This window comes from Solanum tuberosum, unplaced genomic scaffold (genome assembly GCF_000226075.1).
Source record: "Solanum tuberosum cultivar DM 1-3 516 R44 unplaced genomic scaffold, SolTub_3.0 scf00106, whole genome shotgun sequence".
Classification (NCBI taxonomy): domain Eukaryota; kingdom Viridiplantae; phylum Streptophyta; class Magnoliopsida; order Solanales; family Solanaceae; genus Solanum; species Solanum tuberosum.
This window is the reverse complement of record NW_006239032.1, coordinates 1,024,826-1,042,062: the sequence shown is the minus strand read 5'-3', so window position 1 is coordinate 1,042,062 and position 17,237 is coordinate 1,024,826. Positions and strand designations below refer to the sequence as shown.

Sequence of the window (17,237 nt, the reverse complement as noted above, 5' to 3'; positions counted from 1 at the left end):
CTTCCTCAACATATTTGTTCTCTCACAACTACCTGAATCACCCATCCATGTTAATGACTTCTTGATGGTTGAAGACGGTACATATGAATATTTTCCTTGAGGACAACGTGCATTTTCAAGGTTAATGATGTCATGGAGGAAAGAGAGAACCATAGTTAAGCAGTTGTATCGTTTAAGTGGCATGCCCTATGCTTTAAATGTGTGGGTGTATGAATGTGCATCCGTTCTAATATCCTCAATAACATCATTTGGTGTATGAATTCTTTTATGATTGTGCAGTTTAGGCGCTGTCACAACACTTATAAACCCAACTGTAGCTTGAACATTTGTTAATAACCTATCCCTTATCGGACATATATGCTCACTATTGAAGTACCTTATTTTGAATAAATCCGATTTCTTCCTAACAGATGCACTGAATCTCCAACATCAGTCATCCGATAAACACAATAATTTGTAGCTGCATTTTTTCAGATACATCAATAGAATGCATACTTCTATCAGCTTTACTACAATAATGTATCATCATTATTATACACATATATAATATCAAACATTAACAAACAGTATAGTAATATGTATCAGTTACTCTATGATATATCAAAATATATATGTCACACATTTACTGTATCATAATTTTATCCAATAATGTTTCCTTACTGTTTCAACAAATTTCAATGATACATTAATCAGAACAAACATATATTGATACATTATCATATGAAATAAACTAGACACAGTTATTGTATCATAATTTTATCCAGTAATGTTTCCTTACTGTTTCAACAAATTTCAACGAAACATTAATCAGAACAATCATATATTGATACATTATCATATGAAATAAACTAGACACAGTTATTGTATCATAATTTTATCCAGTAATGTTTCCTTACTGTTTCAACAAATTTTCAAATGATACATTAATCAGAACAAACATATATTGATACATTATCATATGAAATAAACTAGACACAGTTATTGTATCATAATTTTATCCAGTAATGTTTCCTTACTGTTTCAACAAATTTCAACGAAACATTAATCAGAACAATCATATATTGATACATTAACACATGAAATAAACTAGACACAGTTATTATATCATAATTTTAGCCTGTAACTAAACTAGACACAGTTATTGTATCATAATTTTAGCCTGTAATGTTTCTGTACTGTTTCAACAAATTTCAACGATACATTAATCAGAACAATCATATATTGATACATTAACACATGAAATAAACTAGACACAGTTATTGTATCATAATTTTAGCCTGTAATGTTTCTGTACTGTTTCAACAAATTTCAACGATACATTAATCAGAACAATCATATATTGATACATTAACACATGAAATAAACTAGACACAGTTATTGTATCATAATTTTAGCCTGTAATGTTTCTGTACTGTTTCAACAAATTTCAACGATACATTAATCAGAACAATCATATATTGATACATTAACACATGAAATAAACTAGACACAGTTATTGTATCATAATTTTAGCCTATAATGTTTATGTACTGTTTCAACAAATTTCAACGATACAATAATCAGAACAATCATATATTGATACATTAACACATGAAATATACTAGACAAAGTTCCATACCTCCAGTTATCAAATCTCTTTACTCTGAAATTAAAGCCATGTTTTATTTTGTATTTTGCCATTACAGATATCAGAGTGGCTTTATCTTTGTACAATTGATCCACTTTCACGTCTGTACTTTTGTATCAGATATGTAATTCGTCACCTCTAACTCTGGTATATAACACAAATCACCATTTTTTTATTCTACCAAGTTGAGAGCGAGTGTATCCTGTTCAGCACCTTCAACACAGACGATTGAACCAATCAACACATCAAAATTTTCAATATCGACAACATCCTTATCAATTATATCAATACAGAGGGGATACATTCCAAATCCGATCTCGCGTTTCTTCACCTCTACGTACAATCGTACTCCCATATCAGTCCTTATATTCATTGGAGAGGAGTTTTCTTCTACAATGTATCGTATATTAATATTTTTTCTCAACTCATCAATATTCAACTCAGCCGCAATTGTTGAAACTAGGTTCATGAAGGAAACATCTTCACCAACCAATATCCCATCACTCTTGTATCTTTCATAATTAATCTCACTCTCCCAAACTCCAAAATGTCTCAACAAAATTGATATATTCATTACCTATCTGATTAAACTCACTTCAACAAAATTGATTCTCAGTCGAAGTCCTCTTCGTTGAAGTAGAGAAGAAGATGAACGCAATTTGAATCTTTCAATTCTGAATTGATTTGTTGAAATAGAGCAGAAGATGAACACTATTTGAATCTTTTCAATTCTGATTTGATTTGTTATTTTTGGGAATCACTTTACGAAAACTGATTTGGCGTGATTTATGGGATTCAATTTTTTATTTTCCGTTTTTATTTTCCATTAAAAGTGCAACAAAAAAATATCCAACCTTTAATTAATAATGTATCCGCACCATATATTTAATGTATCAGTGCTGAATTATTGTATCCGTGTTTTAAATTTTTAAGGGATTTCAGTCATTTAAACTTATAAGGGACAAATGGTCATTTTGGCTTTAAAGTATGTGATTTATGTCCTTTGCTCTTTTAAAATATCGCAGTACAAATAATAAATATATAAATATAATAAAGACAAATTCTAAATAATATGATGAAAGGTAAGATTCTCTCAAGTTGAAAAGAGGATATAGGTGTTTCACTTGAAAAAAAACTCCTAATTCAAACGTATCGAAAATAAAAATTCTAACAAATTCTAAATTTTCCACCATAACCAAAACAAATCATTATGGTAAGATAAGTTGTTGTATCAAAAATAGAAATTACGTCTAGACACTTTTCCATCTTTCTTTATATTTATGATGTAAAAATCTTCAAGTTATCGCACAAAGAATTTGATTTCACTAAAGCAAGTACTCATAGATCAACATTGATGGATAATCATAAAATAAACACATTAAAAATTTAACAGAAAGTTTCAATGAGAATATTTCAATTGTGATATGAAAAAAAATTATAGGATTTATCGACGTAAGTTTTATCTCCTTGTTCATATCAAATGCAGGATAAATCTTTTATATGACTAATAATGTTTGTATTTTTCTATACTTTTTCTTTAAAATAAAGAAAGAGCTACTTATATATCAAAGATATGAAAAGTATCATTATTATCTTTTTAATTAAGAGATAATGAAAGATTCATCAATTGAGTCACAACAAGTTACGTTATATCGGGTAAAAAAAAATGGGATGCAAATATTCAAAAATTTCCAAAAGGACGAAAATATTTTTTTTATACATATTAAAAGGGAAAATATGTAAGAAAAATAAATTTTATAATTTTTATTTATATAACTATCATATAATCAATTTTTACCTACCTCAATTAATTTTACGAAATATCTGCACTTAGTAATTAGATTAATAAGAAGTTGGTTTAACTTACATTTAAGCTTTTGCTCTTGCCTTATTTTATTTATTGGCAAGCTGAACTTTTCAGGCCAGCTGTTCAAGGCACTCCCAAATGGAAAAAAACAACATATTTTTATAACTTTTATCTCCGGTCTTTTTTGTCAAGATTTTAATAATTCCTTAAAGAAATTATGAAACCAAACAAATCAGGTAGGCTAAAGCAGAAGAATCAATATGTATCCATCCACACATGTATAACCATTAGCAAAAGTTAGTACTATTTTATTAAATTTAATTTGTCTTTGTTATTCCACTTTTGGTGCTTCTGATGTTATTGGAGCATAGTTAGCCAATCTTAGATGGGAATAAAATGAGAAAAAAAGAAAAATAATTATTTTGCTGGAAAAGCTGTATATAGTTCTGATAATAGCAAATGCAACATCACTTTTGATTTTTTTAAAGCTTCTAGAAGAATGAAGAATCACCATATCTTAATTAAAAAAAAGATATGGTATAGTCACCAAATAATGAAAAACTACATATTAACTAACCATTAAAATAGTAGTATTATAAATTGACATAGTCATCTGCCGCATATATACTGCTAAGTGCTAACCTCATATATATATCCATTATCTAGCAGCACATTGTTTGGATGGTTGTTAATTGTTATCCATTGTATTTTATCAACGTTAGTTTAAACATAATTTTTATTTTAATTAATGTTATTTAAATTTTATTATATTGTATCGTTTAAATTTATTGTTAGATAATGATGAAAAAAATATTTTGTATAATAATTGATTTGGTGTGTATGCATCGTTGCTTTAATATGTTTTTCTTATTTTATCTTTACTATTATTTAATAATCCTAATTTTATCCTTTGCCTTATCTTTTTCTATAATAACCCTGTTTTCGTAGCATAATTTTCTTGTAGGTTTAACATTCAAATTGTAGATGTGTGACATTACGTAACTACGGAAAACAATACAATCTATCCAAACGTCATATTCATTAAAACAATACAATACGATATATATAACACAATACAATATAATACGATATATTATAAATCAATACTTAACAATCATATCGGATTTAGGATTTGAATATTATGAATTTTTTAGTTCAAAATTAATTTACCATACGTTCGATATTACGCCTTCCATCACAATTGTTGTAGTGTTGTTTCAATTTCAAGAGTAAAACAGATTTTTTTATATGTTTTTTGAAATATTTTAAATTATTAATTATTGAATATATATAAATATTATGTAGTTTTCAAATATGCAGATTTTATTTAAAATGATATATAGATCTTATAAAAAAATTAACTCCCAAAAATTATATAAATTAAGCCGGAATAAATATTTATACTTATCAAGTAGATTTTTAATATATAGCCATATAAAATCTAAGTCAAAATTACTTACTTCAGATGAACCATAATATAAATTAATTTAAGCCAGAAAAGCCTAACTACAACACATCATATATTACTAATATATATATAGTAGTATCATGGAAAAACCATGGATACTAATTAAAGCATTATAAAATGCACAATCCCATAGTTTATTTAGGATCATCCACTGACCAATGGATTTTAAATGAAACTACCTACCAAACTAAAATATTTTAATAACTAAAACTGTGTTAAAAGTCAGATGAAGAGAAATAATTATAAATTGAAATTTGGTGAAATGTAAAAAGTAATGTAGTTTAAATGTAGCTTTCACGTGTGGAAGTTTTTTGCTTAGAAGATTCTTTATATTATATTTTCCTTAGTATTTACAGCTAAGACTATCCTATCCAATAAATCACACCTTACTATATATATTCCCCTTTCCAAAAAGTCTCCTCCATTACTCAAAAAAAAAACTTTGCAAAAAAAAAAAGAATTAAAATGGAGGGGTTGATACCATTTGTTTACAAAGCAATAGTTGAGTACAAAAATGGAAGGGGAACATGGATGTCTGAATCTCCTTCGACTTCTTATATGAAACTTCCAGGCGATTCAGGACGTTATGAAACGTCCGATTTACAATTTTTTGGTCATGTTGATACTATGTTTTCGACTACTTCATCATCGTCACCTTCTGCGAGTACTGTCACCAAAAGAATAGTGTCAAATGGAGTTCAGTCGCCCGCGGCTAGGTGTCATCGGATTTCTTCTCGTGCTATGAAGTGATTCGATGATCTTGAAGTTGAAGTTGAAGTTGAAGTTTAAAAAATAATAACTTTTGCTAAAGGAAAATCAATAGCAAAAAGGATCGTCAGACTTGTTTGGGATTGAGGGCGTAATTGTTGTTACTTTTCACGTGTGATATATAAGCTTCTTCTTTTCTACTACTAGTATTTTTATTTTCTTTTGTTTGTTGGTTTTTAGTTTGGTGTAAGTTTGAGGATTAACCAAAGGGACTTCAGACTTTTACTTACTTTGATGGTTTCTTGTTTGAGGATAACCAAAGGCAACTCAAACTTTTGCTTTTCTCTGTGTAAAAATTTGAAGGTGGTCACATTATTTTGTGTATGTATATTATGCAGGATATATTGTCATAATTAGTACTGTTTATTTTATTTTTGTCATATTGTTGATTCAATAAAATGTCTTTTATAAGATAATGATGAACCATAATAGTCCAAAAAAAATAAAAATAGAGGAAACGCAAGAAGCTTCTACTTCTGACTTTAACAAGTGAATAAACTCATGATTAATTTCAAAATAGGAGTAGTGTCTATCCGCGTCTTTGAGAAATTATTATTATTAGGAAGAATATTTGACTATTTAGTTTTATTTATCTTTATATGATATAATAATATTGAATCTTGAATATATGCAATAAATCTATAATTATTTGACTATTTATAAAATTTGCTCATCTAGCTAGGTTTTTAAATCTAGAAAGAAAGAAAAAGAGAAATTGAAACAGATTCAGCAGAAGAATCCAATATAAAAAAATATTATGGCCCATGCAGGTCTCGAACCTGCGACCTTCGCGTTATTAGCACGACGCTCTAACCAACTGAGCTAATGGGCCATGTTGTCTCAAGAGTCTCGTATTATACACAAAACATGAGAAATTATTGAAAGCTATAAAAACATACAAGTCAGGTTAGTAAAGGAAGATTTCATTATTTGAGAACAATAACCAGATAATATGAATTGGATTCAGTCCACTTATAAGATTCATTGTTGTAATGACAGAAGGGAAGCTCTTTTGAACTTTCTCAACTGACATAATTATGTAGTGGTCGGTCCTATAAAGTTCGATAAGCCTCACTAGTTTCTCTCCACTTATTAAGTGAAAAATAGTCATTGACAAAACGCAATCATAAATATTTTATATATCATTTTCTGATTACTTCATAAAAGTCACATCGACATTAGGTGCACAACTGAAGCATGTAAGTTATATGCATTTGTACAACTTCAAATGGCACCCCATAGTTAAGCAACAGCTAGATATTCAAAATTTGATTTCAAAACTGCAGTAGATTAGAGTACAAAAAAGAGGTTACAATTTACACTTGAATCAAAATTGAACTTGATGAGCACAACAGGGAACAGCCAAACTCCATCAGTGCAGAAGAAACTCATGTGGACTGGTAAGGGAGTTTGTGGTAATTAGAATTTAGATGTGATCGGCCATTTCATAAGTAGCAATATTCTCAGCAGAGAGACGTGCTCACATCATTAGATGGTGGCTAGAATCCAAAACATCACGTGAGAAGAAATGGCGATAAGAAACCAGGTTAAGAATGCCAACACCACAGAGAGCTCAAATCGACCACATGGAAGATGAGGTGGTGTACTGCACAAGTTTAAATCTTTTGAATATAAAACAGCAATCCCTGCTGATGAGCACGCACCTGCCAGTGACAAGGTTGCAGTCACCTGTAATTAAAGTCAAGCCAGTGAACAGTCGAAATTCAGACAAGACAATAATCTGGCGTTCAACAGTACGACAAATCAAGAAATGTAAAGACTTTATTTATGGCAAGGGGATACAGCATAGTTACACACATTTAAATGATTAAGATTCCTGTGACAATAGATATGCATTCTGAAAAGGAAAAAAAAAAGTTCGAAAATATTGTTGATAGGACAAGATTATAGTCAGAGAAGGCATAAAGGGAGGATTTCCTTCTGCAGGAGTGAGCGGCACAAACAGTAAGACCAAGCTTCCGTTGTCAAATCATGTAGAATAAGGGGATCTTAAGCCAGGGAGGAAAAAGCATTTGAGCAGTGGAACATTAGTGCCCTGTATAGAGCAGAACTAATGGCAGAAGATTGTTTGTCACAGTTAAGGTGAATTTCCAGTGGTATTTATGAGGTCTATCAAAGCGTAGTGTTTGTACAGGCCTTAACGGCAGGAAAGAACAGTTTACAGTATCCAAAACATTCTGAACTGGATTGAGTCAATGACACTGACTGAATATCAGTTGTTACTCAAAAGCAAAGAAAATTGTACTTTCAAACTCACAAGTTTGTCAATAACCAAGGACAAGTAGCAAAGAAAGTCGAGCAATCATTGCTTCAAGCAAGAGGGGAATCAAATCATTTATTCTTGGTAAAAATTGTGAAGTAAAGAAAGCAAGAAAATATAAATTCTTTAAGGGACAAATCACGAGTGAGAAAACAAGAATAAGGATAGAATAGACAAACAGGTGCTTATATTGTTTCATTTATACATGTACAACTACATCACATAAGCAAGAAGAGAAAGCAAATCAAAAGTACATACCCAGTCTCCAACAACAAAAAGGCTCACTAAGACTGGATTTTGAAGGTCCCGTTTTATCCTTAAAGCATATATGTCCAGACATGCAAGCCCAGAGCTCCACAATACTTGAAGACCCATAGATGCAATCAAATAGCTGCAAGAATATGTCAGGCACTGTATAAAACATGCATAATCATTACAAGGAGATGTGTATACTGAACGGATCAGTTCTACACTATTTTAAGAGGTCCACTGGCTAATGGAGGGACGCTGAAAATTTTGGCATACATTGATGCAAAGAAAGACGTATTTTTTTTTAAAATAAGCAATTAATTACTGTACATTGTATATAAGAAGCAAGTAGCAACAGCGAAAAACAGATCAGAAGTTCAAATTAGTTAGAGATAAGAGGCGCCAATCTTTTCAGCAAAAGGCAAGGAAAGTGCATATTAGAAAGAAACAGAACACTTAACAGGCCAGGGAGCCTTTGTTCTTCAAGCATCTTGCCGAGTAGAGAATACAAAACATACAGCCGACTGTCATGGATTAACCAATGATCCATATAGATATTTTTTTATGACCTCCATATAGACATTATGTGTTGAGTCTGAGCAATGTAAATCAAGAGTTAGGGAGCAATCCTGGGTTACATATAAGGCGTCTTATCGAGTACTGCTCAAATGCTTGGGATATCCACATCTTCACCCTCCCCTTTTCACCAAAGTACATGGCCCCTCGGGAACATGCTTTCACATGTTTAACTTCAATGATGTAAAGAAGATGCCAAAGCTAAATAACCACACCTCTCTTTATCTAGCAGTTTTACATTAGATAGGTTCCGTCTTATCATGAAAAATAAAGGAAATTAGAATAGGTCCTCCAGATGAAACATGATATATTACACGTATGCAGAAAAGTCCGTAAGTTAGAAGTTAGACCACAAATTAGATGCTACAATTATTATATATTTGAATGTTCATTTAATTCTTTCTGTTTTAAGATTTCTTCTCTAAACAATGAATGCGACAATCCAAACTACTTCATGAAAAGTTGACTATTGTACAGTAATAAATAGTTCCAAACTTAACTTGCTCAGTCTTAAAACAGAAGTTCAAACGCAGATGGTGAACAAGGAAATGTTTTTTCTTATGACCGAGAAGTCAGTTTGCAGCAAACCTTTAGGTCCACCTGAAGCCTTCAAAACTCGGGGAATGAGAACTCCCTCCACCCTTTTCCACTTAAGCACCAAGCTTAGATTGTGCGGTGCAAGGCTCAAACATGTGACATAAGTTGCAAATCCTTCAACCTATGCGGAGCAAAAGACAAACAGCTAAAGTGTTACCCCGATTCCCCTTTTCCCTCTCTTTTCTTCTATAATTACTTTATGATAAGAGTAAAAGGTCCAAATTTCTCTTTGCTAATAATTGAAGTTAAGTTTATCCTTGCCATCAAAAATATGGATCAGATTGGTGTAGGCATTCCAAAACGTGGGCCTTATTTACAAGGAGAAATGATCAAATTTGTCCTTAAGACTATACAAAAGGGTCCAGATTGACCTTGAACTTTGTGATATGATCCGAATTTCATTTTTCTCAACCAAAGTCCCTCCCTCAACCTTCTAAATCAATCATTACCATAACAAATGATTCTCTCCACTCTCAGAAACACCAACTGAAAACCATCAGTACTCCACCAGCACTTCACCCCCACATACTCACAAAGAGCAAACAAAACATGGCTTGGGGGTTATTCCCTCTGTATATACGGCTTCAGCCCTGCCCTAGTGCTTTTAATATACCATTATTACTTTTCAAAAGAAAAAAGAGGCCATCACCCTCAACCACTATAATCCACCTTGACCTTCACGATACTGCAAATGATTTAGGAGTTGAATACTGTGTAGTAAGGTTTGTTTAAGCATTAGGAGGTCGATATAGAGCTCTATCATTGCACTTGATCATTGTTTAAGTTCCATTCGGGTTGGTTTAAGCTTGAGGGTGGTTAAATTGAGCTCGAGGGATAGATACCTATTCAAAGGAGGTTCTTAGTAATGAAGATGTTGTTGTCGCTGGAACAACTACCAGTATTATTCAAAGTTCAACGGCAAATTTGACCCTTTTCGTTTGTAAAAAAAAGATCACAAAGCCTCTCCCATGTTAGTCAATAAGTGCTAACTAAGCCTCTGCTTCTAATGGCAACAAGGATAGAATTGATCCTGCTATTAGGAGGGAAAATTTGGATCATTTTGCAAAGTTCAGAGGCAAGTTTCGATCTTTTCCATTCCTTAGTTATCATAGACATTGTTAAATTCATGAATTTATCTGATAATGAAGCACAAGTATAGAGTAAAGAAACACAGAACTTCATAATCAATGAGGGAAATTAGCTTGAGAACACAATAAAAAACCAATAAAGAGATAGGCATATATACCAGAAAGCAGTGTAATTAGAGAAACCAGAAGCAGAAACCATAATCCCAATTGATCCAGCTGCTAATAAGCATTGCCCCAATCTCAACAGCAACCCACTCACAGTTCCTGGACTTCCCACCAAATGCTTCATCCTTATATTATTCCTAACAAATTTCAGACCTTTAAGCTCCCCATAGAGCATTTTTCTCCAAGAAAACCAAAAATCCCATTTCAAGAACCTCAGATCCCTGTATTTCTCCCAAATTCAAGAACCCCATTTACCAGAGTGCTTGTGCATAGATCTTTACATCTATATGCACCCAATTGAACCCTTTAGCTAACAATGCAATTTTCTTGACGGGTTTTTATGGTTGCTTAGATGATGTATAAACCTCCGACAAGAATTGGACAGTAATGGCGAAGCTTTGTATGCTACTCATTTTGATAGTGGTGTCCGACGTGGGTCTTTGCTTTATTACTTTAACTTCCCTTTTAATCTTCCTTCCATTAAATTACACATTTATTGTGAAATTTAAAAGCGAAAAAATAATATTTGAAAATGAAGTTATATTTGGTTATGAATATAAATTTGAGTTATTTTTATTTGTTTTATGAGTAATTTAAAGCTGAAATACATTTTGTTGTTTTTCAAACTATTGAAAATTCTGGAATTTAACTTTAAAATTGAAATGTCAAAATTATATGATTAAATGTGTTTTTTTAGAAATTCAATAATAATAAAAAAAAAAAAAAAAAGAGTAGATACATGGCCAAACACCTCCTCAATTCCTCTAATATTTTTTGACATTTCACATATTTCTCCTCCTATTTTAAACATTAGGCAAGTCTTCCATATACTTCCTCTATCAAATTTTATAAATTTATGTGATATTTCTTTTCTTTTTAGTTAATTTAAGATAAATTTATATAATTATTTATAATTTAATGCTGTTTTTTATTTTGTTCTTAGTAAAATTATTTACTGTGGCATAATATTTTTAATTTATTTTAGATCAATAAATTTATTAGAAAAAATCTTAAATTATATATGGAGTTAAAATATTTTCCAGTAAATTGAGAGGAAAAAGAGTATAATTTTTTATATAATTAAATTATATTATTATTCTACAACGAACAAATTTTACCTTGCTATTATTTTCCTTACGAACCCTCTGTTTTTATTGTTTAGTTTTTACTTAAGAACGGAATGATTTTATTTATTTATGTTAAATTAGGTCTTAGGCCTAACTCACACCCCAAAAGCTAGCTCAAAGGGAGGAGGATTGCCCAAGCCTTATAAGGAGTCCACCCATCTCATTAACCACCGATGTTGGACTTTTGTCATTCTTAACACCCCACCACACGCCCAATGCTTAGCATCTGGTACGTGGGCAATTTTGATTTTGGGGGTCCCAACATCGGGTGAGACGGACCCTGCTCTGAAACCATGCTAAATTAGGTCTTAGGCCTAGCTCACACCCCAAAAGCTAGTTCAAAGGGAGGAGAATTGCCCAAGCCTTATAAGGAGTTCACCCATCTCATTAACCACCGATGTGGGACTTTTGTCATTCCTTAACAATTTAATAATAAGATTTATCCATTACAAAAAGGAGCTGATCTATGCGATGTAGTTCCAGTAGCATCTCTTTTAAGAGTTTTTAATATAAAGGAAGGAGATGCATTAAAAACGTAGAGCTGATTTATAGCCATAGTTGGATCCTTTGTTGTCCTTTCGTAATCTGCTAATAGGTCCGCCACTGAGTTAGCCTCCCTCCGAATGTGTTGTAGGGATACCTCCTCCGAATGGTCTGCCACTGAATTAGCTATTTATACACGAGGAGCAGTTTTTGTTGCTAATAATGTTTCTATGAAACAAAGCTGAGGATGTTGGGAGCTTATTTAGGATAAGTAGCTAACGGTGAAAGGTAATTACATTTTATTTTATTTCGTTAAATTTATATTTATGTGTAAAAAGTTACAAATGAGTTTGACATATCAAATTTTGTACATAATCATTGAGAATAGACTACTAAGTTAATCTTAACCAAAATAAAACATATAAACAAAAAATATGGAGGATTGTAAACGATGTGCGAAGATGTGTTCCGTTTGATCCCCGAAAGATGGTATGCTTCAACTGTTCATAGATTTTTTTACTTGATTAGAAAAACGAAAGTTGAAGATATGAATTGAATTAAAAATGTAATTCAAGCTTGTCAACTTATTTGCAGGAGGTCTGATGGCCTTTCGAAAATAACGTATAATTCAAATTCGTGCTCTTCTAACTAATTTCTGAATTTTTTTAATGATGTTAAGAATTTTTCATTCTCTTCTTATATATTTTGTGATGATAAGAGAATATGTTTCCCCAATAGCCATTTTGTGTCTATTATTAATTTATTAGCACACTATTTAATTATCTTATCTGAAGAAACAAACTTTAATTTGTCACTTTTATATACATCCAGTTTCCTTCATATCCTTCTTATCCATAAAAACGAATTCTTATTATTACCATTAGGGCGGTTCATGGTTATGGTTATAAAATCAAATCGAATCGCAATTCGAATTAAATCGATTAGAAAAACTAATATTTGGTTTGATTTGGTTAGGTTTGATTTTAAATTTTGAAAAACTAATACTATTTGATTTGGTTTTGGTTTTGCTAAAAATTAACCGCATAAATAACCAAACCGAACCGAGAAGTTATATATATAAATTTTATAATTATTTATAAATAAAATATAAGTATTTTGATAAATTTTGATCAACTTAAGTCTTTATTTGTACTATTTTATGAAGCCCAACACTTAAATTTTAGTCCAACTATTAAAACATTAAGTCTAAATCCCTCAATATTATAAATTACTTTAAAGATCACACTTGTCACGCCCCGAGCCTACACCCCAGGCGGGACTGGCACTCGAGAACCATTGTTGGCCCCAAGCGAACCCTTGGCTTGGCTTACTTACTCAGCGGAAGACTTTTCTCAAGATAAATACTTTTAAAAATAGTACATTGAATTGCTCAATAAATAACTAAGAATGTAATAAATAACATTCCTTGCCAAAATGGCAACTCAAGTCTCAACTTAACTGCAAAGAAAAAGAAAAGACTCATGAACTAACATCACTAACTCTGTATATGAAGCCTTTAAACAACTGAGATGGACGTCGGGACAAGACCCACGACATCCTAATGAACAAAAATACTGAAAGCAATAAAACAATCCTCCGAAAATCTAGGAGGCTCACCAACTGACTCTGAGTGCTCAACCTGATAACGAGGCGCTGGATGCTGATCCTGGTTACCTGCGTCTGCATCATAATAAGATACAGGCCAACTGGCATCAGTACATTGAATGTACGAGTATGCGAGGGGAATTCTAAAACAAGACATAAGCTTGAGAGGAACTGAAGAACTTAACTGACTCAACTCAACTCAACTGATTTCAATAGATAGCAGTGTAAATAAATGCAGTATAAAGAAAAGCTTTAAAACATGGTTTTCAACTTTGTGTATTTATAAATATAATAATAACTCTGTATATATGCAAAGATACAATATGAACTCTCTTTTATTATGAAAATACAAATATTTCTGATGTATATAAAAATACAAAATACTATTGTGGGAGTTTCTCTAACCGACAACCATCACTTAAGAGCTATCGTGATGATACATCGTTTTGCCTCACGCTGTCAGGGCCGTCCTATACCTTGCCACGAGTATAGAACCTGAACTACTAAATGGATCCACTAGTCTATGCTAAAAAGCACTAAAGGAATCATCTCAAAAGTATGACCCTTTTCTACCCATGGTGGCTACATGATTTATGGGGGCTGTGAGTTGTCTGAACTCTCCCCCATATCGGTGCTCAATACTACTCCCAAAATATGATACTAGCTCTTATGTTTTAAAAAAAACATTACTTTCTGTGATTTGAGATAATTGCTCAAAAACATAGCTCAAAGGCTATCTTGGAAATCAAAGTTTCCTCTCTTGCTTTATTGTGAAAGCATTTACTCTTTAACTGAAAACTAGCCCAAAGGCTCTTTACTGGAAAACTAGCTCAAAGGCTCTTTACTGAAAAACTTGCTCAAAGGCTCTTTACTGAAAAACTAGCTCAAAGGCTCTTTGGAAATCAAGGTTTCCTTTTCTTGTTTAAATGTGAAAACATTTTAAACCCTTTGGTAATACATAGTCCCCATATACTTTTGAAGAAATGAACTTCAACTTTTACTCTTTACTTTTTTACTCAACTTGAAACTCAAGTCTTAAAATAAGTTAAAACGATTGTAAAAAGACTTTTGAAAAACTCTATGAACTTCTCTTGACTCTTAACTTCTCTTGGTTTGACTCTTAACTTCTCTTGACTTGACTCTTAACTGATCCTTGAATTGAATTATGGATTCAAGGATTGAGTTTTGTGATAGTAAAGATCTCATGATGTTTAGGAATGATTTTAGATAGTTAATCATGAGAAACAATCAAGAAATCACTGATGGGGAACTACTCTGCGACGCGGACGTGAATTAAAATATTAGGTCGCGAAATAAATTTTGAAACAAAATGGTCCATGACCGCTCCGCAACGCGAAAACAATTTTTTCAAATCTGAGGAACAGGTCCGCGACGCGGACCTGCTACCAGTTCCTTGTCCGACTTTTTTTCCTTCTTCGTTTCCCAGCCCCAATTCGCTTAAACTAAACTACTATTCTCAAGTTCTCTTTAGATTCATATAACAGTATGTATACACAGAATCTAACTCAACTAACATTTTAACCTCAAGGAACTCCTCAATCTCAAGCTAACTCAAGAACGAAGGTCAATTTCAAGAACAACATTCAAGATTCATCAACTTTCAACTTTCTAGAATAAACTTCGCTGAAATAACATGTTTGGCGCGTGGGTGAACGAACCCAATGATATGAAAGACTCACATACCTCGTAGGGATCACCCCTTGACGAAATCCACAAGCGATTCGTGAAGATCTTGACGATTCTTGCTTGCTTTCCTCTTTTCTCCTCTTTTTTTCTCTTTTCTCAAAACCCTAACTCTTTTTCCAAAAGTGTAAACTGACTAAGATCAGTTTAGACCCCAATTAATTACCCAAAAACAAATTAAAATAATTGGCTAAGGAAAATACCATAATGCCCCTTTAAAATCCGGATTGGACATTTCCTTATTTGAACAGCCCAACTTCCAATGGGCATATCTCCCTCATATGACTCGAAATTGCGCACACTCAGTGGCGTTGGAAAGATTATTCCAAGATCTATCCTACAATATCTGGAAACACACCTAACTCCTCTTGAGCTAGAAGTTATGGTCGTTTTAAATTAACCAAAAACTCAACTTTAACACACTTAAAATTTTCCAAATTTTTTTATACTTTCCAAAAGTGACTATTTGCTCTTTTTAATTTCTTTCTAGTTACGGGGTGTTACAATATCTCTCCATTAGGAACATTCTTCCTCGAATAAGCTTACTCTCAGTAGGCTAAGGGTGTACTATCAATCATTCAGTTCAAACACCCAACAAGCAAATGCAAATACAACATGCAATCTCGATTCACGAGTACTAAGAAGAGAATTAGTACATTGGTCTGGAATTTCTCCGGTTTCAAAGAGATGTGGATATCTATTCGACATATCTTCCTCAGCTTCCCAAGTAGTTTCCTCAACAAACTGGTTCCTCCAAAGAACTTTGACTGATGCTACATCTTTTGTTCTCAACTTGCGAACTTGACGATCTAGAATCTGAACCAGAATCCCCTCATAAGATAAGTTATCCTTGATACCAATATCCTCAGTTGGTATGATAACTGAAGGATCTTCCATGCACTTTTCCAACATGGTGTAACACCCCTCAAAATGAAATAGGATAATTAGAGCTTCACATGCGTGTTAGTAGTTGATAAAATTGTATACATGTTTGAAATGAGTTTATAGGTCAGTTTGGTTGAGTTTGAAGTCAACGTTTTTGGGCACTGTAAAAGCTGTCCAAAGCCGGCCAAGCCAAGGGTGGGTTGGTAAATTTCCCCCTTGGCTAATTAAATGTTTGAGTATTTATTTTAAGAAGTTTTTATTATTTTAGGTATATTAGAACATTTAAATGAGGGTTATAACTTCATTCTTCAAATTATAATTTCCAAAATCATTCTCTCTCCAAAAACTCTCTCTAGTTCATAGAAGAAGAAGAAAAAGAGCTAGGGCTTGGAATTGGTGAGTTCTTCATCAAATTTCGAGTGGATTCTTCAAGAGAGGTATGGTGGCTCTTCATCTAGGACTCATCTTCATCCTAGAGTCAATTTCAAAGGATTTTACAATGTTTTCAAAAAGTGACTAAAAGCTTGTTTTTGAATTCTATCAAGGGTTCTTGCATGAAAATGATTTGAAACGTTTGGATATGGATTAATTGATATTTGTTGGTGGTTTTTGAACGAAATACTCCATGAACCCTTGTATTCTACAAAATCCTAAAATTTGCTATGAAGTGGGTCTATTCCTATAAATTCAAAGTTGATGGAATTATGTGTAAAGTGAATGGTATTGATATCTCTTGTGTTGTTTAATGTTTTTTTTATGATTAATTGGTTATAATGGACAAATTAAGGGTGGTAAGCCTTATGGGTG

At 32.3% G+C, this 17,237-nt stretch overlaps 2 protein-coding genes and 1 non-coding gene across 3 annotated transcripts; 1 reads left to right on the top strand and 2 right to left on the bottom strand.

Moving 5' to 3' along the window:
• The first annotated feature begins 5,279 nt into the window (after positions 1-5,279).
• On the top strand, positions 5,280-6,050 carry LOC102595547 (uncharacterized). The gene has a single exon (XM_006349429.2). It carries the CDS (start codon positions 5,368-5,370, stop codon positions 5,650-5,652), a length of 285 nt encoding a protein of 94 aa, XP_006349491.1. The 5' UTR covers positions 5,280-5,367; the 3' UTR covers positions 5,653-6,050.
• A 378-nt stretch (positions 6,051-6,428) lies between these two features.
• On the bottom strand, positions 6,429-6,502 carry TRNAI-AAU (transfer RNA isoleucine (anticodon AAU)). Its single transcript has one exon. It is a non-coding gene; the product is annotated as a tRNA-Ile (tRNA).
• Positions 6,503-6,853: 351 nt separating this feature from the next.
• LOC102595224 (CASP-like protein 5B2) lies at positions 6,854-11,074 on the bottom strand. Its single transcript, XM_006349428.2, has 3 exons — positions 10,620-11,074; positions 8,210-8,342; positions 6,854-7,359 (listed from the first exon to the last, which is right to left on the bottom strand). The coding sequence occupies exons 1-3, from the start codon at positions 10,799-10,801 to the stop codon at positions 7,159-7,161; spliced, it is 516 nt and encodes a 171-aa protein (XP_006349490.1). The 5' UTR covers positions 10,802-11,074; the 3' UTR covers positions 6,854-7,158.
• Positions 11,075-17,237: the final 6,163 nt, after the last annotated feature.

Excerpts from the sequence above, each read along its gene's own strand:
- LOC102595547 (XM_006349429.2), top strand. The coding sequence starts at position 5,368 with ATGGAGGGGTTGATACCATTTGTTTACAAAGCAATAGTTGAGTACAAA.
- LOC102595224 (XM_006349428.2), bottom strand. The coding sequence starts at position 10,801 with ATGCTCTATGGGGAGCTTAAAGGTCTGAAATTTGTTAGGAATAATATA. Across the intron at positions 8,343-10,619 it reads TCTAATTACACTGCTTTCTG|CTATTTGATTGCATCTATGG; the intron begins GTATATATGCCT and ends ATATTCTTGCAG. Across the intron at positions 7,360-8,209 it reads TTTTTGTTGTTGGAGACTGG|GTGACTGCAACCTTGTCACT; the intron begins GTATGTACTTTT and ends CTTTAATTACAG.